This window comes from Barbatula barbatula (assembly GCF_947034865.1).
Source record: "Barbatula barbatula genome assembly, chromosome: 13".
In the NCBI taxonomy this organism is placed as follows: Eukaryota; Metazoa; Chordata; class Actinopteri; order Cypriniformes; family Nemacheilidae; genus Barbatula; species Barbatula barbatula.
In genome coordinates, this window is record NC_136776.1 from 22,417,173 (window position 1) to 22,444,821 (window position 27,649).

The following is a 27,649-nucleotide window of genomic DNA, read 5'->3' on the forward strand; positions in this document are numbered from 1 at the left end:
GCTCTAGAAAGAATCTGTGATCTATAATTAGTTTTTTCTTTCACGTCGCATTACATCGAAAGGCTAAGGGATTGTCGACAACAATGAAAGATTAGCGACCTCATTGAAACGAAAATCAACATTTCTTTTATTAATTTGGCGCGAACTTGCTTCTGTCGAGTCCCGGCTCTGATAAGCGGCGGCACGGAGGGGATTTCAGCATATGGAGGCAATTAACTTATACGCCTATCATTGCCAACACAGACAACTAACAAGGGGCCTAGTTAGCTGAATAGTCGGAAATTCAAAAGTTCCTGCCGTGTCACTTTTGCACATTTAGCGGCACTCAACAAAATCTGTTTGTATAGACAAACAGTACACAAAAGTTGTATGGAAACAGATAATATAAATTCTGTCTGGTGCCCCAGTGGCGAAAAAAACAACAGACCGCTTCTCAACAGACGTAGTTAAAAACATCACGCTAATGCAACATTACAGACAGCTACATAGCAGTCAACAGTCTATTAGGGCAAAAGGGTCACATGTGACACAGCAGGAACAGCCGGATATGAAAAATTAAGCTCTGTCAATAAATGCCAGCCCCTGAGAGACAGACCGGCGGTGAAGCCCTTCATTATTTATACCCCAAATCACACTGAGGGCCGTGACGCCAGCAAGTGGTGTCGCCCACTCCCCCGCCCACCTTCAACAACAGCATCTCTGTCAACCTGAATAATTCAGAGAGCCCTTTTGTCTGAGACATTACGAGATGGCACAGCGTTAAGATTAGACGAAGCTTTTGTGATTTGTCATATTGCTTTCAGAGAGACGAGCGACCATCTAAAACGCCGGGGAGGAGATGGATATTAGCAGAGCGAGCCGGTTGGACAAACACGTCGGACCGATTGTGATCTTTCTGCCTGATGTCCCACTTTACTGCTCTGCAAAAAATCCAATTAATGAACTGCGGCTGCCGTGGAAGAATAAAAATATCAAGGTTACTAAGGTAACATAATATATCATGTAAAATGTTACCTTACGACCAGAGAATAAGGACGGGAGTAAAACATTCGGTGGCGCATTTCAGCATCGCTACACCGCAAAAAACAAATCATTCGTTTTGCTTTAAAACAATCTGTTGTGTAAACACGTGTAAATATCTTTAAATACTTTACTTGAGAATCACCACTGATATTAAACTTGGTTTCAGAAGAAAATCTAAAAAATGTATTCTGCAAATATATTATCTTGCGCAAACTGTGTTGATGCCACCCAGATAGCAAAGGTACGTCTGGAAGATGTCTTGGAAAAGGCCGTTTTACATACAACATAAATCACAAACATCTTACAGACGGCTTATAGACGTCTATATGACATCTGTCGTCTCAAAGACGTATTGCAGATGAGCAAATATACAAAAAACGTCTCCCAGATGTGTGTTTGCTATCAGGGTTTCCCAAACATATTTTCAGAGAATGATTTTTTTGCAGTGTACCAAAAAATAAATAAGAAATGTTGACTGAATAAATATTTCTAAATAAACTACATAAGCTGCGTACAACCATGGCATAGAAAACAACTTCTGGTTCAGTTTGAGTGCTGAGAACTACGAAAGAAAATCTAATGCTAGCTAGCTGCCATTGCAAAAAAGGCTTCAGTTACGGCCCGAGATCATTACATCTGCTATTGTGCTATTGATTCATGCCGCCCAACCAAACAAATGATTCGAAATCGCAACCAAAACAATCAGACTAATCAGCTTTTGTTTGCTTTGTGTTCAGAAGATGGTGGAAAACCGTCTGTACTGTATACCACAGAGATTTTCTTACGGTCCGCAGAAGGCAGCCGGACAACAACGCACAGAAACACAAACCACATCTGACAAACCGACAACTGGAACAGAGAGTTGAAAAAAGAAAACAACCGAGGGTGCACAAAACACAAAAACCACAACAGAAACTGAACGACAGGCTTAAATCGGGAAAAGATGTCGTTTGGAGGGAGAAAACGGTTGACAAGAACACAGGAATGCAACAAGGAAGCACGAGAGTCGCGGACATTGCGTCTGGAGGCATGCGAGCGCGGTTACATTCTCTCATCATGCATCATGCCACGGTGCTGGAATCTTGTGCACCTTAGACGTCATTTCATTTCTCTGAGCAAAAGCAAAGGATGCAAACGATAAAAGGCCCCACAATGCAAACGTAAAGTTAAAGCCAACCCGAATCAGCGGGTTTGTCACCGCTACTCTTTTTGCATTTACATTTGTTCCCAGAATTAAATCTTATTTAGCAGGATCATTTTAAACTGAATTTCCAATGAGCCTTCCAGTAGATCAATAGAGGTTAAGTTTTTATATACATTGCTGATTTTCGCTGTTAAAGTGGGTTAAAAAAAGTAAAAAAGAAAGAACACACCAACCTTCTCGAAGCTCTGAGGGATGTAAGGGGGTTGATGCAGAATACAATGACATGAGGAAAAGAGAAAAATAGGGGAAGCACAAAGAGAGTAAAAAATGCCACCTCAAAACTTTCTTAGCTGCTGCATTTGTGTCGACTTTTAAGGTCCCGCGTGACGTGCGCTTGTCACGCGCCCGCTGCGTTTTTTTCACCCAAACACTCTCATTTAACCCGGTGGACGCTCGGCCACTTCAAGCATGTTATAACACAGCAAAATCACAAGGCCTTTAGCCACGTTTCCACCGCGGCGGCTTTAACTACGCAAACCAAATGAACAGACAAAAAGGAAATCAAAGAAACAAATGGACAGCGCAAATAAAAACATAATTTGCATTTAAAATAAGCAGCTACAATTAGAACGGACGGACGGATTTAAAATTGCTTCTCGTTTTAACAACGTGCTTTCATTCAGGTTGTGCTTTGTGCCGCCCGTCGGTTTCCCGCATTGTAGCTGCTCATTCTAGTATGTTTAATTCTAGAAAAGAAAACATTTGATTGTAGTCAATAATTAATGCTTTCAATGCGAAACTGAAGACGGCGCACCGTCTTAATGCATCATTTCTCTCATCTGTGTAAAACGTGTTCAATAAATTCAGTGAATGAATCCCAATTCAATAAAACGTTTTAATAAAAAGAATGGAACGTCTTACACTGTTTAAGTTTTTATATGTCCTGTTCTGAACAATGATCTTTAAAGGCAAATGGTAAGAATTGTAAATTCTTGTAAGTTTACACCTTTATGTAAACTTTAACAGGTGTGCAGATCACCTGTCATCCAATCAAATTACAGATGTTCAAATCTCTTTAGAAAAAGGCAATAATACCCGCCGCTGACTGTTTGTGCTCTCGTCAAACCTGCCGTCTTGAGATGGAGGTCAGCGCCGGTGAGGGTGGAGATATTATATTCCCTGCGTCTGCAACATTGCCGCTGCATCCATCGCGAGCTTACAATAAGTATAATAATGAAAAGCCGTCTCCCAGACCTATTTTATAATGTAACGGCCTGTAAATAATTGATCTGGAACAAAGTTATTTATTACACGGCGGGTAAAACCCATCCCGTACGCTGTCTTTTTTAATATGCGTTAAATAAATAATACATGCGCAAAATGCGTCCGCCACGATATATTTAAGTCATCAACCTGCAACTGTGTCTGCCGTATTCCTTAAACAGTATCAGATGTTCCATTCGAATGCTGATCGTTAATTATTTCCACCATTTGGAGGCTGATAAACACGTTCATACGTGATTTTCGTGTGATGTCATGCGTATGTCACCACATTCGTCCCCAAAATGTACCTTTGAAGTGAGTGAGTTGAGCATTTTGATTAAGTGTGCTTAGCCACCCAATCAAAATAATAACTTACCACCGTCCACCTCGGGCGAAATACCTGTGCGTCTGGCCGAGAAACACCGAAACACTCTTAGAAAGCCATTTGGCAAAATCGTAACTTGTTTTTGATGCATTTACAGCATCACCATAGAAGCTGCTGGTCATGTGACCGGTTAAGAAGATCTGATTGGTCGGCGGGCTCCGGGGCCAGGTTGCTCCCTACCTCTCACATACAGGTTGGCAGGGGAAGAGTATCGGACGCCTTCCACGTTAGACGCCACGCATTCGTACTTTCCCTGGTCGGTCTCTTCCGTGTTTTCGATCTGCAGGGCACCTGGGAGAGTAAAAAAATAAAAACACCCCAAAGTTGGGATGAGAGAGAGAGAAAGAAAGGAAGAGAGAGAGAGGACAAACTGTTAGAGACTTGAAAGTGACAGGACTGTCTGTTTCTCTTTATTTTATTGAGCATGTTTGGTGCAGCACAGTATCTTCATAAATGGCTCAAAGGCCCATCCGGTTTAAAAGCCGAGTCTTTACGCTTATGTACTGTGTTGAGTCTGAACAGCTCTGCCCTCGAGGCAAGAAAACTGATACTCTGAAACATCTGATCTAAATACGTCCAAACGTGTTTCATCAAATGCAGAACTCGAACGACTTGCAGCAGCGTTCTGGTCTCGGCTACGGTGCCGCATCTCGACACATCGGAGCACCGGGAGGTTTCAGGGTGTGGAGTTGTGAGTCAAACGTGTGAGATGAACCGCTCATCTGTCCCAATGGAAATAGAATCGGGCGGGGGTCAGTACTGAGCCGGGCACCCGGCATCCATTAGTTCGTGTCCAAATGTGCGGCGCGGGCCGAAGCTTAGCACAATACTTCAATCCTGCAGCATGAATTATTTTAACACGCGCCCCCGGGAGCTGAAAGCAATACTTGTGCTAGTACAGTACACGATGGAGATGGAGAGTGGATTTAGACTACACATGATAAACATTTGATATGCCTTCAAATCACAAATCGATAACGCGCGGACCAAAACACGTCTGGATCTCATGACGGACAATAGAAGATTGATTATTGATGGTCACTTAACTAAACAATACAAAACTATCAGAACTATAGAATAAAGATAATATAAAAATCAAAACATTGTCAAATTAAACTACTAAAACAACTACCTAGCTAACAGGGATTCAAACGTTCTCTCAATGTTTTCCCAGGTATCAAACATTCTTTGAGCTAAGATAAAAGATCATTTTATTAACATTATATGTCACTGCTAAACATCCTCAAAACATTATAAAAGCGGTGTTACAAAAACCTTCATTAAAACATTTTCAGAACTTAACTGGAACGTTAGCAAAACGTTCTCAGGATGTTAGCGCAACGTCCTGAAAGCGTATTTGTGTTTGCTGGGTATAAAACAATATTAAGATAAACAATTAGCAAACACCTTCACACCAAATGGCTGTTTCTTAAATTGTGATACATTTTAGTCGTGATCTTACACTTTTGACCACTAGTGAATAGACTTGGACTAAAGCCCCACAGAAATTTTTCTTTTTCAACATTGTTTACATCTGTAAATCACAGTCCTCGCATTCCCTGTGGTAGAGGGCAAGCTAAAACACATATAGTATTCTGCATCCTGCGTGCCATTGAGATTCTGGCTCCCGGGTGGATGACTCACACTTGCCTTCGGCAGATCGACAGTGTGCCGGCTTCGGGGAGTTTAGAGGCAGGGCGGGGAAGGACAAAAATTGAAGGTGGTTTGAAAACGGCGTGGATGCGTGGGAGCGCGTACATGGATCGTTTGATGTGCACATTAGCGCGGCGGGCAGTCGGGGTGACAGCAGGTGGGCCCGGAGAGCGTTCTACAGTCTCCTCAGGTGCGCAGCCGAACCGCACGTGCGCAACCTGTGCTACTTGAATCTGGTTGAAATCTCCCTTCTTGCTCAATTGCGAGGCCCAGGCCTGCAGAAAACAGCCATGTGTTTTTATGTCACTGAAGCAGGAGCTGATAAATAAACCATGGCCCAGCGGTGTACAGCGCTCTCGGGGAGCACTGAATTCTCTTCCATCAGCTTCGCTGAGCTTATAACTCTTGTGAAACTCTTTTTTAGACTCCTGCAGGAACCATCTCCGTCAACAGCGAATGATTGAGTGACGTTGAGCGAGATTACTATTGAGGAAAGATTGGAACATACAACACAGCAGGATTCAAATGTATTACACACAAATAATTCCCAGTGACTTCAAAGCAAGCGTATATCTTCCTGTTTGAATCAGCCTATTTTTGCTTCTCCTGCTTGCTATTCCGGCGATTTGCGATTCCCCGCTGACTTCATTACAAACCCGCAGCGGTGCTTGTGTTGGGATACCTTACTGAGAATCTATGATCTGCGGAGGGGATGATGGGAAGATATTTCTGCTTTATTCTTTTTAAAACAGATTTCCTCTAATCAAACATTCCCAAAAAAGCAAACAGCACGTAACTTTTTAAAGCTCCTCGATTTTCCTACATTTGCCTCGTCTAACTTTCTGCAAATTACCGGCTTTTATTGTAGAACTGTATGAATATGATTTGTTTATCATATCATGATTGTTGTTAAATCTCTCTCATTATAATTCCGCTTTCTATCCGATGAGTCCCCGGACATGCGAAAAATGGGAAACTGAACCAGCGGCAGCCCGCAAGTACGTTTAACATGCTGGAAATCGAACATTTCTTTGATGTCTCCTGCTTTTTCCTCTAAACTCCCTTTCGTTCAGGCAGAAAATGTTGTTTTCAATTATTATCTTTTATGTATAATTACATTTTGAGTTTTCATTATCCGTCCTGCCTGTGGCTTATTTTTAGGCTAGCGGCACTCAGACGCTAAGACTTCTGTTAGCGGCGCAGCGAATGACAAAACACGCAGTCTTATCTCGCTCAAACCAAGTGTCGGCTCAAAGAGTTGCACGGTGCTGTTTATGATAAAATGCGCATTTATTTTAGGAGATAAAATGTCATTTGTAGAATATCCATTCTTGTGTTTTTGGAAGGCGCGACCTGCTAACTCACACGGTTATCGTACTCTACACAACAAAGCAAAAATATTACTACAAATGTGATCGCCACACTATGCAATACCATCTACTAAAGCCTGAGACTTCAATGCTAAAAAAATTAAACCAGGCTTTAAGTGTTTTTTTCACAAACAGCTGGAGATGGCTTATGGTCGTGACTGACGGACATGCAATAACTATTGACCTGCGACCGCTTGGGTTTTAGCGATGGCCTCAGGAGACGAGGCCTTGTCATCTCCCGTCATCCATCTGATCCCAGATCAGGGGGAAAACAGGCTGGGCTGTCTGTTTAGCGGAGGCCGTGTCAGAAGGCGTCTCTGCTGGGGCGTGGAGCGTGGCAGGCAGGTGACGCGGTGAGCCGTGACCGACTTTAGGATGCAGCTGTCTATTAGAGCCGTCCACGAACATGGGAAGACCACTCTCGGCATGCTTGATTAATCTCCATAACAGCTCCTGGACAAAAGCGACCAAGCCATCTTCAACACACACACACGTTTTCCCGCAAGTACGGTCTCATTTGTGTAATTCAATTAGCGGGTGATGCCGGGGCGTGATTGATTTGTTTGTTCGACCGCGTGGTTGAGTTTTTTCCCCGCATGGGCGGAACTGATTAGGAAGGAGAAGGCGAGACTCTTTACTTCTTTCGATTTATCGTTTTACTCATTGCTGCATGTCCTTCTGCCTTTCTACTGATCACTAAAACTGACTTCCGAACAGCACATGAGAGATCAGAAGTCTGACTAATCACCTGTGAGCTGCAGGAGCTTGCACAGATACAAACATATGTACAATCACACACATGCGCGCGCAGACCAGCCCATGTTCATATGCTGACCAAACAGTTGACAGAGCTGCAATTTAGCTTGTCTTTGGTGCCTAATACACCCGGTCTGTCCTGGGGTGGGGCTGGAGGGTGTCAGCCCTGGCACGTTTACCCCAATGTGCAGAAGCTGCCCTGGGCAAACGCTATGCTTTGGATCACTAATCCCATTATGCAAATGCAGACTTTATAAGTCACATTCAGTTTGGCGAACAGCAACATGATTAATGTGCTGCATTTTTGCATTATATATATATCCATGTTGGGGCACATTCAAAGAAAAACGACGGCGCCCTTCCTGCCGCATGCACATTTTGTAGACGATTAGCGCAATTCTCTCCTACTTTACCTGCACTAGTACATTAGATCATTGTGTGGGCAAAATTCGACACATTTCTAAACCGGTACACAAACATTGGAATAACATCTTCCCAAACAACAGTGCACCATTGATATTTCTTGTAGACTAACACCTGTGATTTTAACTCTGAAATGCTGAAAGCAAAGGCGTTCACCTACCTGTTCACTCTGAAAAACAAAGTCATTTAATTAAATCAGACACAGATTACAGCGCATTATACATTTTGAGATTAATGGCGTAAATTGACAAGGTCTCGCTCTGGATTAAGTCCTTGGAATAAGCCTTGATCTCATCTCCAAACCATTTTCCATCCCGGTGCAGATGGAAAGTCACTTAAACAGAACACATGTGGGCTAACCTCTAAAAATGTAGCAAAGATATATAAACTTTGAATTCAACAAGGATCCAAATGTTTGCTAGACGTTCTACCCAGTGGACCCTAACATTCATGAAATGTCGAGGGTCCGGGACGAGCGGAGATGAGATCAGAGCTGACAGAAGCACCGGCACGATTCACCAAGTGTCTTCATTAGTTTGATAAGTGCAGCCTGCCACCCTCCCCAAGCCCGTTCCCTGCCTCCAAACACTGTGAATGTCACAGGTACACAGGTAAACATCAACCCCCCCAAACACTGACAAGAATCAACCAACACAAGACACACAGACACACACGGACACAAAGACAGGATGAATGTTAAACCGTGAAAGATCAGCTGAGCTTCATTCAGAACTGTGGAAAAATCTTGAGCAGTGCTCTGGAATCATTGGTAAGGTGGGGCAATTAGGTTAGTTGCGTTATGGCTGTTTCGGGTAAGTCTCTTACCTCGGATGGGTGTGCTCTCTGAAAAGACACAAATGAAACAGACATAAATTTAGTTCAGGATTAATATTAGTCGAGGTTATTTAACACTGTATGAGGGTGGATCTTCTAATCTACTGCTTAGTGTTGTGTTAAGATCATCAGCCAATGTGTTATTGAAGGTTTGGGACCTTGTGGTGCTGGGTCTGAAATGCGGAGGTAAATTCTGCTTCCTATAAACCGCATCTATGGCCATGCATCTCAGCGAAAAGTTAAAGCTAAATTTAGATTTCCAACAATCGTAATAATTAGATAAAAATGATCAAAATTACACATAACGAACATTTACTAACCATATTAACCTTGTGATCCAGATAACAACTACAGAAATGTAATGCTAATATTATAATAATACGAAAAATAAGAAATATTTATTTTTAAAAAACAGATGCCATTCAAAAACCATGTAGCCCTGCATCTGCACTGAACCCTGATTTATAAAACCCAAATCAAACTTTGCCAAAACGCACACAGAGAGGTCACCGTTGCATCTGTCGACCTGTCCTGCAGGTGCTGGTCTACAAACCGACCTCTCTCATTCCCAACAGTGAAGACACTACACTTCCCGTAGCTGCTACATGCTACCGAGCGTGGCGTGACTAGAAATTGGGTCACCGTGTGCCAGTACGAAGGTCCGAGCTTGAGGTTAATGCAGCTTTCACAAACCTGTCCTCCTGAAATCCAGTTAACTCTTCTTAATTAAATATTGTACGCTTCAGACATGACTGTTACGGTAGCAGCTGATGATATTCTATCCGTGATAAAAAAGCTGTATAACCTCCCTGACCCAGTCACGAGACAAATACAGGCAGCTTCTTTGTCCACCAGCACCACGAAGGTCATTGTTATACCGTGAAGGATATTTTGCCTGCCTCGTGGACGACCGCCCCATAGCCCGGCATTAGCTCCAATGCGATCTATAAACATATATAAACGATCTATCACGGTGCGTCTTTTTGCAGAATTTTACGAAGAAAAAGGCTGTGCATTGATAAGCGTAGTACAATAAACAGCCTGAACATAAAAGAGTCAGTGGTTTCATCTAGTATTTATGCTTACGACCACCGGCCCTCCTAACAGCGATATACAACGCAAATGCACCGAGCTCAGAGAGCTGTGCTAAATTATTCAGCTTGCGACTGGACGTGCGTGAGCTTTGAAGCTCAGGGGTCCTCGATAAGCAGGCAAAATATTCATAATTTAAACTTTGTTTATGTATTTTTTAGAAGTTTAGAAGGAATTAGAAGGGTTTAGGGACCGGGATCAGTCAGTGTTTAGTTAGTATTAGGGATTCTGAGGCTGCAGCGTTAGGTTGTTTTGATGTTCCCGCTAGGTTAGGAAAGAACAGGTTAGGGTTAGATGAGGTTAGGTTTAAGTTAGAGGTTTTCAGATTTGAGCAACAGAACCTATTTAGACAGGGCTTAAGACACACAATGAAACAAAAGAAATAAGAATCCAAAGTCATAAACTAATGTCAGCGATTTCCTGCCAACGACACGAAATGACTGGCCAGATTTTGCCGTGACCTCTACAAGCGTTCAAGGGCATCGCAATGCCACTTACATTTGGCAACTTTCCAGATTCCAGATATACTTGGGCAAGAAGATGGCGGGGGGGTGGGGGGACTGTTGCAGGAGGGGCCGAAAACAATCTGGCCGCAGTCTTGGTCCATCTGTAAGGCTGAAACTGAGTTTGGGCTCGCCGCCATGCGTTCAAGCCAAAGTGACCTTAAAAATATCTCAGCGGGGACACAGATGTCGTTCGCTTACCATCAGCCGAAGTGACTTGCGAAAAACTCTTTATAACCTGCTTTGCTAACTTTCAATCAGATTCTTTGCAAAAGCTCGATTCTAAAAGTCTTAAGATCAAACCCATTACATAAAATGAGCCTTTGGGCAAGAATCTATGTTAACTTGCGTCATCCTGGCATTTTATCAAATGATTAACAACATCTTTAACATCACACTTCGATGCTGCATAAACTCCCGCTGTATGAGAAGTACAGAGCCATCAGTTAGTCGGACACATCAGGGGCTGTTCTGCTCATGCCAGAACCCGGCAGAAAGCAATCACAAGTCCTGCACAGGAAGTGCAACCACAGCAGGAAGCCGTTCATTTATCTCTCCTGCACTCTTTCCTGTGTCTCTCTCTCCCAGGTTATCGCCTCTAGTAATTTCAGTCTAGTTACACCTTGAAAAAGATCCATAGATCATAAAGCGGCAGAATGACAAATTACGCAATGTTACGATTATGTCCGCAACCGTACCTGCTGTAGCGAGCGTAAGGATGCGGTATTTTAAAAAAGGGAAAATGCGAATGAGGTGCCATTAGGCTTTCTCTGTTTCCCTTTCTGAGCTTTAAACTAAAGCGATCACTTTTTCTTTGGAATAGAGATAAAAACAGGAAAGCGGGCGTCTTGGCTGGAGTTGACAGTGGAAATGAGGCGGATTTGATACAGGCCGTTTTTCCATCAGCATAAATCCTTGCCGGTTGGAGAACTGGGCTCTGATCAACTGAAACCAGCACCGCTTTGGTCCAACCGGTGGCCTCTAATGTAAACATTGCAAAATAGTCCCTCGTGATTCTTCACACGGCTGCTTCGACTCAGACTGCCTAAACAACATCATGTGGGATGATAAAGTGGACAGAAACTCAAAAAACGACTTTTTTTCTTACTGGTTTTATTATGTACAATTAATTGGTGCTTGTTGTGTAAGAGAAAAACGCTTTCATCATTCGACTTTTAAAAGACTTTGTTTCTTGCTGACATCATCTGTGCTGTGTGGGCGGAGCAAATAACAACCAATCGCCCACACTGTCATTAGTAATGCAACAGACCATGAACATTCATGTCGTAAATCAGTATTCAGCAATTCGTAACTTTTTTACAAGTTGGCTAATTCGACTGCTTTTGCGGCAGTGATGTTTAGGTCTAGGGGTGACACTTCAGTGTTTTTTTAATAATCACACGTTTTGTATGTTTAACATAGTATGCATTCATATAAAATTGGCAAAATAGTTACAAATTCCCATGATATCCGGCTGATTAAACTATGCAAAACTGCAAACTGAAACCTCTGGGTAGAAACGGTTCAACCCTGTTGGAAATTTTAGCTAATGCTTAAGACACCTTGATAAAGTATCGTCTGGATCAGAATACTGTTCAAGTTCAAGTAATATGGGTTCCCGCTTCTGTCTAGAAGATAAATATGTTATTGTGAGCAAGCACATCGCGGGTGTGTCCAGAGGTCAGAAACTGCTCGGCTGAAACTTCAGATCTGTTGTTCTTCTCATTTCAAACCATCTGAATATTTGTGGCTGTCTAGAGCTGAAGCGAAGCCAGTGGACAGATTCCCTACAGTTCAACAGAGCTGGATATGAATGCGGAAAAAACTCTTTCGCTAATAAATCTACACGAGCAGGAAACGCACACCGACACATGAACTTTATGGAGCGTGGCGTCCGCAAAAACCGGGTCCAATCTTGAGGAAAAACAGGGAGATGTTAGTGGGCAGGGAATAGAAGAGGAGAGATGTTGGGCTGAAGTTAAAGCGGAAAGAGAGGGTAGGACATGCATTTTAGAGAGAAGTTAAAATGCCATCTGCTTCAGGGACGGTGGGAAGCTTGTGCACTCGCTGAAACACTTACCGAAGGCCTCTGAAAAATGATTCAAAGAAGAACAAACAGAAAAGAAAAACAAAACAACAGGTTTTAGGGATGGATGCCAAGCGATCGCGAAGAACCTGAAATCAAGAGTTAGTGAGGAAGACCCCTCTGAAGGTGTTAGATGATCACAGTACACACATTTTCTATCACACATGAGTTAACCAATTGCTTCTTGAAAAATAGTTTTTTTTAGCATTTCATAGATCTTTTTTGGATACAAATCATTTAATTAAATGGTTAAAAAATAATGATGGAGAGTCAAACGTTACGTATTGCCGCTTTAAGTTGTAGGTGATTTTGGCATGATTAATGACCAATTATAATCCGTTCAAGTCAAAAAGATTTTAAAAACATTACTAATAGCCAACTGTATTATACAAATTAAATCAAGGGCGTGATTATGGGTCATTTGCACATGCTGTATGCTGTGCATACCGAATGGAGTGTGTCTAATTGGTAAAACTCAAATAATATGTTCATTATTGAGGGCCGGATAATGTTCTGCATGTGAATAAAGCCGGCACTGTTTCGGCTACGAAAGAGAGAACACAGAACAGATAATGATGCAAAACAACACGTAGGACCCCACAAACCCACACACACAACGACGATAGACAGACAAACAAAACAGAGCAGGACGTGTTTGACAGTCTGGAGACAGGCTAAATGTCTACGGCTAGTCGCTTCTTTACCTTTTTTCCAAAACTGCTCATGTGGAAGGCAACCGAGGTTGAACTTTTGGCAAAAGCCAAACAGACTGCACGAGGATCCCAAAGCATTTGAGTCTCGAAGCACAGTCGATGGCGCTGCGAATTCTGTGATATCCCCAGAGCGAGTGCGTGTCGTCCATTAACAGTGCAAAGCACTCCGAGACTAACATAAGTGACAGCAGATGTGGTCGTCTAAACACTTGGAAAACGCCACGACGGGGTTGAATGGGAGATCTCTGGGTCTGTAAGTTCAAGAGCGGCTAGTCTAACCTCGGCCGTCCTCACTGATTCACATCAACACCTCCGAATCAGACGCAACCCGATAGATTTTCCTTTTCTCTGCCGCTGACAAGCCATTGACCCACAACGCTAGCCTCGGGGCGACTGGAGCGCTAGGCTTAATGAGATATATAATTAGACTCTGTTTTACTGGGTCTTTCAATAAAGTTTCATTAGTCCAAACCAGGCATTAATCATACGCTTGCCACAAAATCTGGACTAAGCTCCTCTGACACACTTCATTAAAAGTCATTAGCTTTTCATTTTAGCTTCCCTTGCCCCTTTAACATGTAGCGCTAACGTCGTGGGTGGGCGTTTTTGTAGGGTACCTGCGCTGGAAAGATGACTCGGAAGCATTTGATCAAAGCCGTAGGAGAAAGCGAATGAGTTTTTCTTACCTGATCTAAGCTGTTTGATCCGACCGGTGCTCGTGCTGGGGTCGATGGGAAGGAAGTCTTTGAACCAGGTGATTTCTGGGTCGGGGTTGCCGCTGGCGGCGCACAGCATAGTGGCCGTGCGCGTCCGCTCTACTACCTTCAGCTGTGGTCCCATGTCGATGTTGGGGAAGCCAGCAGGTAGCTGGTCCTCTGTAAGGTAGAAAACAAACATGTTTGAGCAACACCATGTATTAGTCATTGGCGTTTTTTTTTAGCTTGACAAACCTGTAAAAGAGAATTAAGTGATGAATTATGAGAAACAAGAAATGTTAGGCGGCTCATTCAACATTCACTTCAAGTCTTCGTTCCACACAATGAAAGTGAAGTCCCTAGCATTCGGTGTCCTGATAAATAAATACTATACCTTTAAATCTTCAGATGGATAATCGTGATTAATCTATAAACCGTATTCTGTAATATATCAGAGATAAATGCTCAGCGTCTAGTGTACATGTGGTCCAGATTAAAGGTGCCCCCGTGACACCGCAGAAGGATTTCTGCAAACCACACAAATGAAGCCCTGAACGCGAGATGAGTAATTCGATTGAGTTTAATTAAATGCGGCGAGTGCAAAGCTCACGCTGATATCAACAGGGGAGTTTGGGAGGACGGGGGGCGAGACTGCATAAGAATCGAGAATGTAGGAGATGTCATATTTTATTATCGATTCAGGCGTTATAATCTGCAAGAGTAAATATCAACAAGATACTTGAGAAACAAAATGACGTTAAGTATTAAATAAACCGCTTAAAACAAGGCAGGTGAATAAATAATAAATACACGTCGTCAAATATACATAGAACAAAAAAAACATACCTAGTATCGTCATATGATACAAAGAAAACTGTCAATTTTACTGCAAGCAAGTTATGATATTTTACTAGAAAACACAACGATGAGTATGACGTATATCATTACAGTTTATCTGGTTTGGTCCTTTAAGAGAATCTTCCCACATATAGCTATACGGAGAGATGTGCTTTTTGTAGCTTCCTGTGCTGAAAATGGTTCAGGGTCACTGGCTTTCATAAAGAACGGAGGAAATTGGGCACTAGCACACGTATCTACAATGAGAGCTCTTAGCGATATTCTGCCTGCGGTTAAATTTGCATTTATGCCAGAAACCCTGCATTTAAAATGCCCGGATTTGATGGCATCTCCCACGAATCGGACACGCGTCTGATTGTCACGACAGATTTAAGACTAAAAGCATATGATATTCACACAATAAAACGTTGACAGCCAATCAACATCCATTTAGATTTAAAGGGCATTTGAAAGGTGAAAATAACATTATCATCATTGATGTCAATGAGAATTATTCATATGACCTAGCGAACATTTGCCTCGGCCCTCCTATGTAGTGCACTTTATCATGTGTCCTCCATTTTGTCGACCTCATTCCCTACATTGGTTCACTACGTTTTACCCACGATGCATTCTGATTTTGAGTGTACATCCTATGTACAAATGCGACTCAACCGTCTGATTAGAATCAGCTGGTGGAGAGTGACCGTTAATGCAACGAATGCGCTTTATACTTTGTACTGCGTTTATACTTTGATTTGTTATTTTCTATTATTAGCTAATAGACAGACTAAATGAATGTTATATGTTATATTGAGCATAATAAATGCAATAAAATAAACGTGGCAAACAGTTGTTTTCTTCTCTTTATCAAAAACTAATACAAAAAACGTGACAAATAAGGTAAAATGTACTACCTTTTTATTAAACTATCCATAAAGCCACACGTGTAATATAAACGTTATGACGAATGTCGGCGACGCTACTGTCAGACAAAGGTTATATTACGTCAGTGTGCGAAATCGTTCTCTCATTTTCATTCGATTCTTCCCCATATAGTGGACTATTTAGCATTCGCTATATAGGGAGTATTATTATTATTATTTCTTTATTTCAGACACGTAAATAATGGTCCATATTACAATAGTGAATGAGTGAGCGAATTCAGACGCAGCTCTTGTTCTCCCACACAGCAGGCCTTTAAACGTCTGTCCATTAGACAAAAACACATCTCGGAACAGGATTAGCCTCCTCGTCACAATGCGCTTCAGGTGTCTAATGTAACTGTGGTCCCTCCTATTGTTTGGCGCTTTTCAAAGGGCTAATTCAACCCTTCCCACAATTCCCCAAAACACCGGAATGCAATTACAGGCCTCCGCTCGTGCACTCACCACCGCTGGCCTGGCCGAGAGGCTGTTAAGCTCTGATGATAATGGCCCGGTTTTAATAACCGGCGCGTTTGCCACTTCATCCAACAGCTGCGTATTTACAGATACAGCAGGACACGTGCTAACCCGGCTCTGACACTTGCTGTCATTATCTGTAATTGCCTTTAATTGCGGCGCGTGATTTAACGTCATTATGTAAGTAACGGGAGGGTCCAAAGCCTCTTAACCTGCGTGGCCAGTTTAGTGGAAGAGGATTTGCGTAGAGTATAAACGAATACGCTTTCATTGATTTATGATGATCTCTGCTGCTATAATATTTCACTACAGATGAATCGGCCGCTCCGGTTCGTACGTCAAAACAACTGGGCGAAGCTGCGTTTCCGCCGGTGCCGTGGCTTCGTAATTATACGAAGCGTTCTTTTTACAAACAAATCCTCTGCTGCTAAACGTCTCGGGGGTGGAATTAAAGCGCTCGGATGAATCCTCTGCAGTTCTGGCTATTTTATTATTTTCACTTACTGAAATGATTTAATTTCATCAGTTCGTAATCAGGTCAACTGATTACCTCCTGCCACAGTCAGAGATGCTCTTTTTAGAAGAAGCGCATTGATATCACACAAAGAGAGAGAGAGCATACACGAGAAAAGAAAGGTGGAGAATTACGAGGATATTGAAATAATCTGAACCTCCAGCTGTTTGGTTTTGAATGATGGTCAATTTAATTTCCTGTGTTCTAGAAGCAACATTAACATAATCGACGGTCCCGTCATGAGGAACGGGTGACAGCGAGCTCGCGTTTGTTTTTAATGTAAAGCGTAAGACTCGGCGGGTGGCGTGTGCAACCCGAGAAAACTCTGCCATCCATTATTAACCCTCATGTCATTCCAAACCTGCGTGACTTTCATATTCAGCATATCACAAGTGAAGATATTTTGAAAGAATGTTAGTAAGCGAACAACAAAGACCCCCATTGACTTCCACATTTGACATTATGTTCCACAGAAAAATGAGCCATATACAGGTTTTGAACCACATGAGGGTGAAAAAAATCATGACATTTTTATTTTGGGTAACATCTCAAGATGTTTAAGTGTTAACAAAAAACAAGACTGCGTTCCTTAAACCTGTTTACTTCTGGAACGCTGCAGGATGGCAGAGGTTCTGGAGACATGTACAGATGCTCTCTTACCCTCCGGCGTCTCCCGTCGGGTAATTGATAAAGCTGCAGCCGTACGGCTCGGCCGGGCGCTGTACAATTAGGCAGCGGCGTGCGGCGATGTTTGTGCGCGGAACGTCACGCTGATGACCCAGCCCAGCTGTTTCTGCCACTCCGATCTACGGCTACCTGAGGAGGCGGGGCTACACACGAGGTCAGATCAGTACTGTTAAGTGAGACGGGTGGAGAAACGGGAGAAATGTGACAGAGACGAATGCGCTAAGTAGCGGAGACAGGCGTGTGTGTTAAGTAGCTCCCAGTCAGAGCTGCAGTTACTGCAAATGCACGCGCCTGGTGCCAGATCCCCGGGACGGGCGGCACGTGGGTCGTTTCACCCGAGCCGCCAAAACAGACCATGCAACCAAATACCTTTCACATCTCAAAGGTTCATGAACACATTAGGCCTTAAAAAAGCTTCTGAACACTTGATGGAGTGTGCAGCATGCCAGAAACACAGGTAATTGCTCTAGACAGTGCAGTCCAATCTGCAGAGAGAAAGAGAGAGAGAGAGAGAAAAACATCATTCTCCTCTTATTTATTTGCGCATTGCACTTTGCCGGTTCCGGTGTGGCCCGAGGGGGAGACGAGGCATTCTGCTGGAGATGAGGTGAGACCATTAGGCTGCTACAAATGCTCAGACAGGCAGAGCACGACGTCAATAAGGCCATTTCCATTCCTGCACCCACTTCCTGCTTGCTCTTCTATCGCCTTCATTAGTAATTCAAGGTGCAGTGAGAATTCTTTGCGTAGATTAAGTGAACCGCAAGCCACTGGTATACGAATGAAGTTTTCTTTCAAATAAAAATACTGCGGCAACGCTGATAAACGAGACGAAGGGAGGTTGGGAAACACTGAAGGCTGCAAATTACTAATACTATTTCGATCTGGGACGTCACGGTATCGCGGCGAAAACAAACATAGATATTTTCGGAATATCACTCGATATCGACTAAATATAATGATGCTATTAGATAGTCATCTTTAACAAAAAGGAAGAAGAAAATAAACAAATTTAAAGGTGAGTTTAACTGATAGCATCATATATTTAGTTCAATCACAATCGATATCGTGATAATAAGTATGTAGGTCACGATAATTGTTATATCGTGACATCGGTTTCACTAACAAAAGGAATGAACAAAAACTAAACTAGTAAATGGACATTTCACAATATCAAACTGTCATGGCCAAAAGATTCGACAAAAACGATATTATCATGATATCTATTGAAATGTAATAAATATATGATTATAAATATACATTTATCGTGGCAAAACATTTTACGGTGACAGTATTATCATGGTATTTGTTGAAATAAACGGAATATATGATTCTATCAGTCACATTAGTCGATAGTCCTTATTTTCAAATATTACGGTCATTGATATCACGGTTATTGACAAATTCGTGACAACCTCGGTGCAAAATACGTGCTATTAGCCAAGTACATTTAAGCATCTAATTACAGGGTGAGCAACTATATCCACACACTAAATGGACGCTTTTCGGGCTAAATGAAAAAAAACTGAACGCCTCAATGGATGCATTTTTATCATCACGCATAATTGCAAATGCAGCTTCGGGTGGCGGGCCAGGATTCATAAAAGTTAGACTTAAGCTGTGTGTTTATGAATCGCTGAACAACATGCATTCAAGTGGAATAACAAGCATTTCTACAAGTTTGGGTGACTCATCCGTGTCTATGTAAGCTGATGTCCCGGGTCGTTGAGAAAGCCGGGTGGCACGTCTTTGCCCACGCACCTCCTGAAGGCCGGGTAACGGGTTCTCAGCGCAAACTCTGCGACGGCACAAAACAGAGGCGAAGATAAAGTCTCAGGAGAACAGATGCTTGTTTTGCATGGTCTGGTGCCGTTACGTGTGAGATGCCCTTTAAGACTGCGAGGCAAAATGTTCTTTAAATATAAATATTACCAGATGCTATAAAATCTAGTAATGCCTAGGCAGCGTTCCAACATCAAACACTGGCTAGAGAATCTTTCACGTGGCTACCTGTGGCGTGCGTTGGTCTACATTATAACCTACAAGCTTCATCTTTGATGGACCTAGGATTTTAGGATTACAGAACAACAATAAGCAGTCAGCGAACATCTGCTACCGGAAGTGTCCGCACCGGCATCCACAGCATGTGTGTAGTCTTTAGGAGACGTCTCTGACAACAGGGACGGGAAAATCTAGACACCAGGACAAAAAATAAGCAGCCAGCCGAGCCGATTCATGTTAATTCATGAGAAAAGAACGCTTTTCTGCTCTGCCCCACTCTTGTTTATTCATAACCGGGAGCCTCAATGGATTCTGTCAGTCAAATCAAATCTCAAATAGAATTCATTATCAAACTCTTATTTTAACTCTCCGAACTGTCAACGGCGCTCTCGGTTAACACTTGAGCGGCATGAAACCATTGACTGTTTCTACTGTGTCTAGGAGAATTAGATGATGGAAAACTTATCTCAATGACAACTGTACACTTCTTTTAGTCATAAAAATAAGGCCTACAAGACAATCTACTAAATTATGACAATACCTCAAACATATACCTTTCTACATCCGCCACAAAGAAAACCTCGGCCTTCTCCAGCAGGCGCCGCATGACTCAACGGCAAACGTTTTGGAGAAAAACCCATCCAGAGATGAGAGTTTTGGACATTTCTCCCCGTAGCCAATCGGGATTGATTACCGCTCTACAGGTCCGGAGGATCAAAAGAGAGCATTCCTCATTTAGACGAATCGTGCACCAAGTGAAATTCCCTTCATGCTGCGGTGAAAGACAACAGTCAGACCAAGAACACTGTTGCCAACGCCACCGTCAAGCTTTTCCGCTCAATCTGTGGGAGAAGTCTGACGCGGCGCTAGCTCGTGAACCCCCTTCGCACAGCTGTCAATTATCACCTCCTAACAAACAGGAAGCGCAAGGCGTGTCATCATTAGTGTGGGAGAGGTCGGAGAATACCGAGCGAGTCGGCGCGCCGCATCCCACAGAATGAGATATCAGACAAGTCTCGCAGCAGAGAGGCAATGTAAATAGACATCAAATACTAAACGACTGTCTCCCGTTTTAAAATGAGACTCAGCCATAATGGATCGCTAAAACACACCGGCGACGGAGTCTGCGCGTTTTGCCAAATCTTTACGGCGCTAAGCAAATGCATCAGGGAGCAGCTGAGATTACAGGATTGGGAATTGTTTTGTTTGTGAGATGCGGATGTTCATAATCCACTGGGCAAATACAGCTGGGTGTGTGTTAACAGCAGCTCGCATCAACTCTAATCAAATTCCTGTCTCCCGCACACGCTCTTCATTACTTCTTTTGAAATCTCCGTCGCTCTTTTGGTCTCGGTAACTCGAAGTCATAATACAAATTTAAAGAAAAGAGGTTAGGCAGCCCATTAAAAATCTGCTTTGGCTTTAAAACGACTGTATTACACGTAGCCTAAAGGAGAAATCTAATAATAAAAATGATTACGAATTTCAATATTTTCTTAAAGGGAAAGTTCACCGGAAATGTGAAATTCTCCCATCCTCGTGTGGTTGAAAATCAGTACGTGATTCATTCTTCTGTGGAACACAAAAGAAGATATTTTGAGAAATGTCTCTGTGGTTCTGTGTTCATACAATGAAAGTCAATGGAGTTCAGTGTTGTTTGGTAACGAACGTTCTTCAAAATATCTTCTTTTGTGTTCTGCAGGTGAAAGGGTTTGGAGTGACATTGCAGTGAGTAAATGATGACAGAACGCTTATTGGAGGCACAAAATGACCGTTCCTGTATCTACAATGTGACAGTACATCAGGCATGCAGCGTGCAGTATTTCTATTCTTTGATTAATATTTGATAAGATAAGGACACACATTAATCATGTCGTGGGCAGGAAATGAGCAACCGGGCACCTTATCCGTAGGTCATCTAAGGTTGACAAAAAATACCAAAATTATGCAAAAATTCAATCTTATCTGATGCTAACCCAACCTAACCTCGCCCTTAGCATCGCTCATCTGCTGAGCGTGTCAAACGTAGCATCATAGCGTAAAAGCATTGAGCTCTTTCACCGGCCCCGTGGCCCACTAATGTTTCATAATGCCGCAAAACACGTCATTTCTAAAGAAGAACGGCATGAATGCTAAACACGCAAGCTCTTTTACTCAAAATCACTCGTGCGGGGGGGCCGTAAGAACACACAGGCTTCTTATTCCCACAAACCTGCCGGGCCGGGCATCCAGTGTGCTGGTTTATCAACCGGTCTGTGGACAAGAGATGTGGAGATGATAGGGAATGTAGACAAGAGACGAGATTACACAGAGATTGAATTGAGAAATGATGTCGAGAAGAGATGGTTTGCGCAGGTGCCGGAGAAATGTGCGAGACAATGAGATTTCAGGATGAGTCACGGATGGAACCGGGTTCGGCAGCTCCACGGAGTGATCAGAGAAAACCACGTTTCAGACCTGACACATTACGAATCCTCAAACTGTGGATGGGTAGGAGAAAAGGAACGGGGCTGAATTTGGAAATGGCGGTGTGAAAGTGGTGATTAAAAAACGTTTGCCGGTGAACGTCGAGGTCAGATCGGTCCAATTAAAACCGCACGAGGAGCGACAGAACAAATGCGGCTCGTCCTGCAGGGTGGCGGCCAATTAGAAGCGTGTGATCAAACGGCGCGGACTGAGGTGAGACGGTCCTCTTCGGCGATAATGACTTCACTGTACCATGAGTTTGAGGAAAGCTAGGTCAAGGTGCAAAGGATGGAGGATTGAAGCATGAGGAAAGGATGAAAGTGAGAACAAACAGACCAACAGATATAGAAGAGATACAGATAAAGAGACAATTGCTCTGTTATGAAATCTAGTGAACTGCCTTGCTGAAATGCAACCGCATACGTTTTGTGCTAAAACTGGGGGTGTAATGATATATTTATATGACGTCAGTTTAATCCATTTGGTCGAGCTTCCTGCATCCACCTACATAATGTTTTAATGTTTAGTTAAGTGAAGATTTCTTAAAAGTAAAATCCCATTTCTGTAAAGTTCGCTAAACTAAATAATTTTACTACAATACACAATATTGCATGGGTTACGATTACGATAGTATGACAACATTATGAACTATTTTCTTGTAAATATAACTTATAACAACATTTAAAGTTTAACTCGTTTTTATATGTAAATTAATTCAAAATGTCTGTCACTGGAAAAACATATGGTTTTAAATATTTAGTTAATCTTAACTTAGTAAAAACACAAAATAAAAAACTAAATTATAATTTGTGTTGGCAGCTCCACCAATATATTATACAAAAACGAATAAATAAAAATAGTCGCCATATATATTTAAATAGTTTTTGCAATGTCATGTCACAATATAGTGTTACACGCCTAGTAACTAATACATGGAAAAGAAAATATAAAAAGACATGTATATTTTCTTTATTAAATAAAAAACAATCCATAGTTGCGTAAAAAATATGTCAAAATTCTACGATTTTCTTGCTTTTCATCGCTAAGCTTGATGTAATGCATCTACCTCACCAGCTAATATAGCAGATATTTCCAACTACCTTAAATAAGTAAAAACAAAGATATCAAGGACACATATGCACTCCATTGCATTGGTAAGAAAACAGCTCACTAGATTTTGGAACAGAGATAACACTTCGGTCAGGTGGTCTCACACCTTTGGATTTAGTTTTGACAATGCCAAACCCATGACTGTGAGGTCCAGCGCCCTGCTTTCATCATCTGCTGGTCAGAACCATAAACTCAACAGCGTCCTCGCAGTTTGACCGAGGGCACGCTAAGGCCAGACACACCTGAGCGTGTAAAGAAACCTGCGAGCGTGTACGCGTCAGACACCTCATAGGAAGCGAGCAGATGGTCGAATCTGGGCTGCTTTTGGACTCTTTAAAAGTGAAAGCTCCGGGTCGGACTGCCAAGAAAAGCTGAAAGCTGGGGTCAGAATTAAGAGAGAAACAGTACTACAACAAGAAAAGAAACAAGAGGATGGAAAAAACTGCAAGAAGCCTGCGGTGACACAGAGAAGCGCTGTCGAAGAGTGCAGGAGTCGCTTGCCTCAGATTTCTGCGCGACTTCTTCAAGGACTCCCAGCGGACGCTGTGGAAAAGCAGATGGCACATCTTAAGCATTCTGCTCGATGCTCTTGTGGGTAGCCAGAAGGCAGCTAAAACAAACCTAAGCCCCTGGAAAGAGCACGGGCAGATTTACAGCAAAGGCTCCTCGCATCTAAGACACACCCTTAAGACGACAAGGTGACTGAGACTTTAATGAAGTTCAGCAAGAAAACCTTAAAAACCAGACGCTTTAATTGATCGTGATTGATGTCCATACACATTTTCAGGGTACCGCCATGGGAAAGGCGTGCCGGTCTGTGTCAGAATGTTGGGTGATAAGGTTGGGTGTAAACTAGGCCCGCGGCAGATGGGGATGAGCACACTAGGGGGTTTGCAGCAGTTTTCGCCCCCCCGTGTTCCTTCCTGAGCCGTCTGGGTCTTGCCAAAGCTTGGATTTTCATGTAAAACTGGGCTTGGGTTCCGGCCCGGGAAGAGGCCTGCAAGCTGCCCGCTCCAGCGCTCGGCAGCGTCAAGGCAGATGGCTGGACCCCAGCGAGTGAATAACTGCGGTGAAGTAGGCAGAGGTTTTGCTATCGGCCATGGTGGAATAAAGACTCCTGCAAGAGGATTAATCGGGAGGGATGGAGGGCTCACGTTCACTGCCAAGAAAACCCAAGAACGCTGGTTAGTCTCTCCAAGGACTTGCTGAGATGCAACAACGACCGTCATGCAATAGTTAAAGGATTTATTCACCCAAAAATAACCCTTCTGTCATCGCTTACCCAACTGCAAACTCTGGCTTTCTTTCTTTTGTGCAACACCAAAGATAATATTTGCCGAATAATGCACCATGCTGTACACTCTGTACTCATAAAACATTACTATTTTCACCTCAGCATTGTTGTGCATTAAACATTATGCAATGATAACAGAGTGCAAATCATTATATTTATAACAAAAAATTATGGCAACTTATTGAGATATTAAAGCCCTACACCAATCCCTAACCCTAAACAAATGCCTTTATGATCTGTAATGTGATACAGTGCCAAAGCTATACAGACCTTTCACCTTACGCCACTGCGATCGCTGTTTGAAATGGCGTCGTTCTTACGCTTATTCCAATCACATATTGGTGGGCGGAGTTAGTGCAAATAGTCTCTGACAACAAGGCTGGCTATTTGTACTCGGTTTAAATAGACTCTCCCAAATAATAATTTCATTGTTTGACTTTTGGGTGAAATAGAAGACTAAAAATAATCCAAAATACGCCGTCTCAAATAACATTTCAACAAAGTTTGCAAATATTGGATCTCTGAGGGTATTTAGACATTTGCTGATAGTTCATGCCAGCTCGAATCTTCATAATGAATCTTTGCTTTTAGCTCAATATCTCTGTAGGCCACTTTACCAGAGTAAATCTGGAATATCATCAAAAGACAAGCTTTTACATGATATTAATTATGACTAGAGGGCCAAATATCACTAACAATTACACCCGTTATCAACAGATACAACACAGAACTGCTTTTGCCAAAGGGCGACAGCGTAAGAATTCATTTTTGAAAAACATCCTTTAAACCAGGCTGATGCGTCCGAGACGCAAAACTACACAAGACATTTGTGCAAGACTTGATATCAAAGACAAAACTTTATGTTTTCGTATTGTTTAAAGCGACATTTTGTGAAGGTCATGATGTTAGTTCACGATGTTAAGAATATACTAGAAAAAAAACAAGGCAAAAGATACTTGAAGGAATCTTTGCAATAAATGGTTATTCAACATGAAAATCCACTCAATTTGCCAAATGCATAAATGTAAATGGCACCAGGCTGGAAACATAAAGTGGAAGGTTTATATCACATTGGATCCTGTTGATTGAAGGAGGGAACCTGTAACATCAGCTGTAAAGGAAAGAGACATCTGACATGCAGAGCAAGTCAGTACATCATGACAGATTACAACTCTTGCCTCTCCGTTACAATTAAGGTTGCTCCGATTGATCGGTCGCCGATCATAATCGACCGATAATTGCTTTGGGATGTTTGATCGGCGGTCTCTATAAAGGCCGATACAGAAAAGCCGATCAGATGACGCAAAACTCGCGAGACAATTTTTTACCCGCTGCTAAAAATGGCTTCACCGGTCTGGCAATTGTACAAGGTGTGTGCAAAGACAATACATTAGCAATCTGCAATGTGTGTGCCAAGCAAATTCCACGAGGCGGAAAGACAGCAAAACATTTGAACACAACCAACCTTTTCAGACATTTGAAGGTTAGTCACGTAAAGGAATATGAGGAGTTTTCTAAATTAGCTAGCGCTAAAACAGCGCGAGACCGTTCAGCAACTTCATTCGCGAGTGAAATTTGCTTCGTTCGTGCATTAAATTCGCGTCATTGGAGTGGCTTTTGCGAAATGGCGGACATAAATGCCCTCTATAAATGCCCACAAAAAAAGCAAAGTTATAGATACAGATATGGAAGTTGTTACTTATTTGTATTTTTTGTTGCTGTGCACCTGTGGTCCTTCAAGTGTATTAGAAAAAACTGATGGCTGACTGACTCAAAACAATAGTTTTAGTTTAAAGTCTAAAGCTAAATTTAAAGATGCTTAGATGTTCTGTCTTTATTTTATATTCTACAGGAAAGTTGTATTTGTCAAGCCCTAAGCTGTTCCCAATAACCAAGCACAGGCTGCTAAGTTAATATGCTGAACATGTTTCTTGTAAATAAATACACAGTTGTCAATCCATGATAAATTGTCTTCTCTTAATTGTAATACGTAATGTACATATCGTTTAATAAATAATGCTACATGATAAATAGAAGGCTTCAAATAGACCCTGTAATCGGTGATCGGTATCGGGTGATACAGCTTCCAGTAATCGGGGATCGGCCCCAAAAATCCTGATCGGAGCACCCCTAGTTACAATCTTGTCTAAAACAAAACTCTCTGCACACTTAACATACTATTTGTTATGTGGATTGCAAGTCAATTGACGTGACACTGAAATAAAGTTACGGATGCGGTTTTAAAAACAAAAAAACTGAATTCATGGAAAAACCTATAAAAAAACATGGTCGGTTTTTTACCTCTAATAATGGACAGCTTAGCTTGGACGTTTATTTCCCCCTCGCTGTTCTCTGCCACACATTCGTAGATGTTCTCATCTCGCGGAGCTCGGAGGGGCTGGATCCTTAGAACCGCTCCGGCGCCTTCATCAAACTCTATCGTCTGTTAGAGGACAAACAAATCATAATAATACAAATCAAATAAACAGCAATATTAATAATGGTTTAATTATTATCGTTTAAAAATATTGAATAATAATTGAATATTCTGATTTTAAAATTTTAAAAGGTCCAGAAAGTCCGCTGTTCATGTCATCTAAGATGGTCTTTTCATGGGGCTTATGTGTACGATTACAATCGTTTTTGATAAAACTGTCATGCCCCCATTTTTCAGCGTTTAACTCTCCGAGCCCCCGCCCGTGATATCCAGATGACGTCGTTGCTGTGTGCACCAATTACGAGAGCGAGTTAATTAGGCTCCTGCTGGGGCGTCGCATTTGATGTCATTGTAGCGAAACTGTGGCGCGAGTCAATAGGGAATGACAAAGAGGAACGGCTCTTTGTGAGCAACTGGCGAAAAACTTTTGTGAGTTTTCAAGGCTCCGCTAATGAGACGCAGCTCTATGATGGCACGCTGTCTTAAGCGTGTGTAGATCAATATCAAAGCAATGCCTCCGGGGGGGGGAAATGAATTAATTCGAACCCCTCATGCAATGACTTTTAAATGCATGAAGATTATAAATCCAGCCGAGTTGACTTGCGTTCTTGCCTTCGAGTGGAGGAGAACAGGCAGAAACGCATTGCGACCAGACGCATTTGTGTTGATCTGTTTGGAAAGTTTGTCGTCGATGTTGCATTTTTACATTGTGGTTAACGGCGAACTAGTTTTAATTAAGGCGTGCGAAGTATCAATCAAGACCGTACAGCTGCCAGCTGTGTTATGACACAAAGCAAACAATCTATGAAAAAACAACACACATATGATTAGTGGAAAACTGTCGAAAGCTGTGCGACGATATAATAACGTACAAAAGTTGAAGGTCATTTGATACAATTTATTTAAAGATGTTTAAAACGGTTCGATCTGAAGGCGTATGATCGAATGTTTTACATTTGT

At 42.3% G+C, this 27,649-nt stretch overlaps 1 protein-coding gene across 6 annotated transcripts in view; it reads right to left on the bottom strand.

Annotated features, from left to right (window-relative positions):
* ptprsa (protein tyrosine phosphatase receptor type Sa) overlaps positions 1 to 27,649 on the bottom strand; it is a 146,349-nt gene that overhangs the window by 44,737 nt on the left and 73,963 nt on the right. For all 6 annotated transcript variants that reach the window (XM_079471332.1, XM_079471334.1, XM_079471336.1 and 3 more), the window contains 3 exons: positions 26,554 to 26,695; positions 13,932 to 14,120; positions 3,996 to 4,106 (listed from right to left, as the gene is read on the bottom strand). In XM_079471332.1, coding sequence (XP_079327458.1) covers positions 3,996 to 4,106; positions 13,932 to 14,120; positions 26,554 to 26,695 — 442 coding nt within the window. The remainder of the gene's footprint in view (positions 1 to 3,995; positions 4,107 to 13,931; positions 14,121 to 26,553; positions 26,696 to 27,649) is intronic.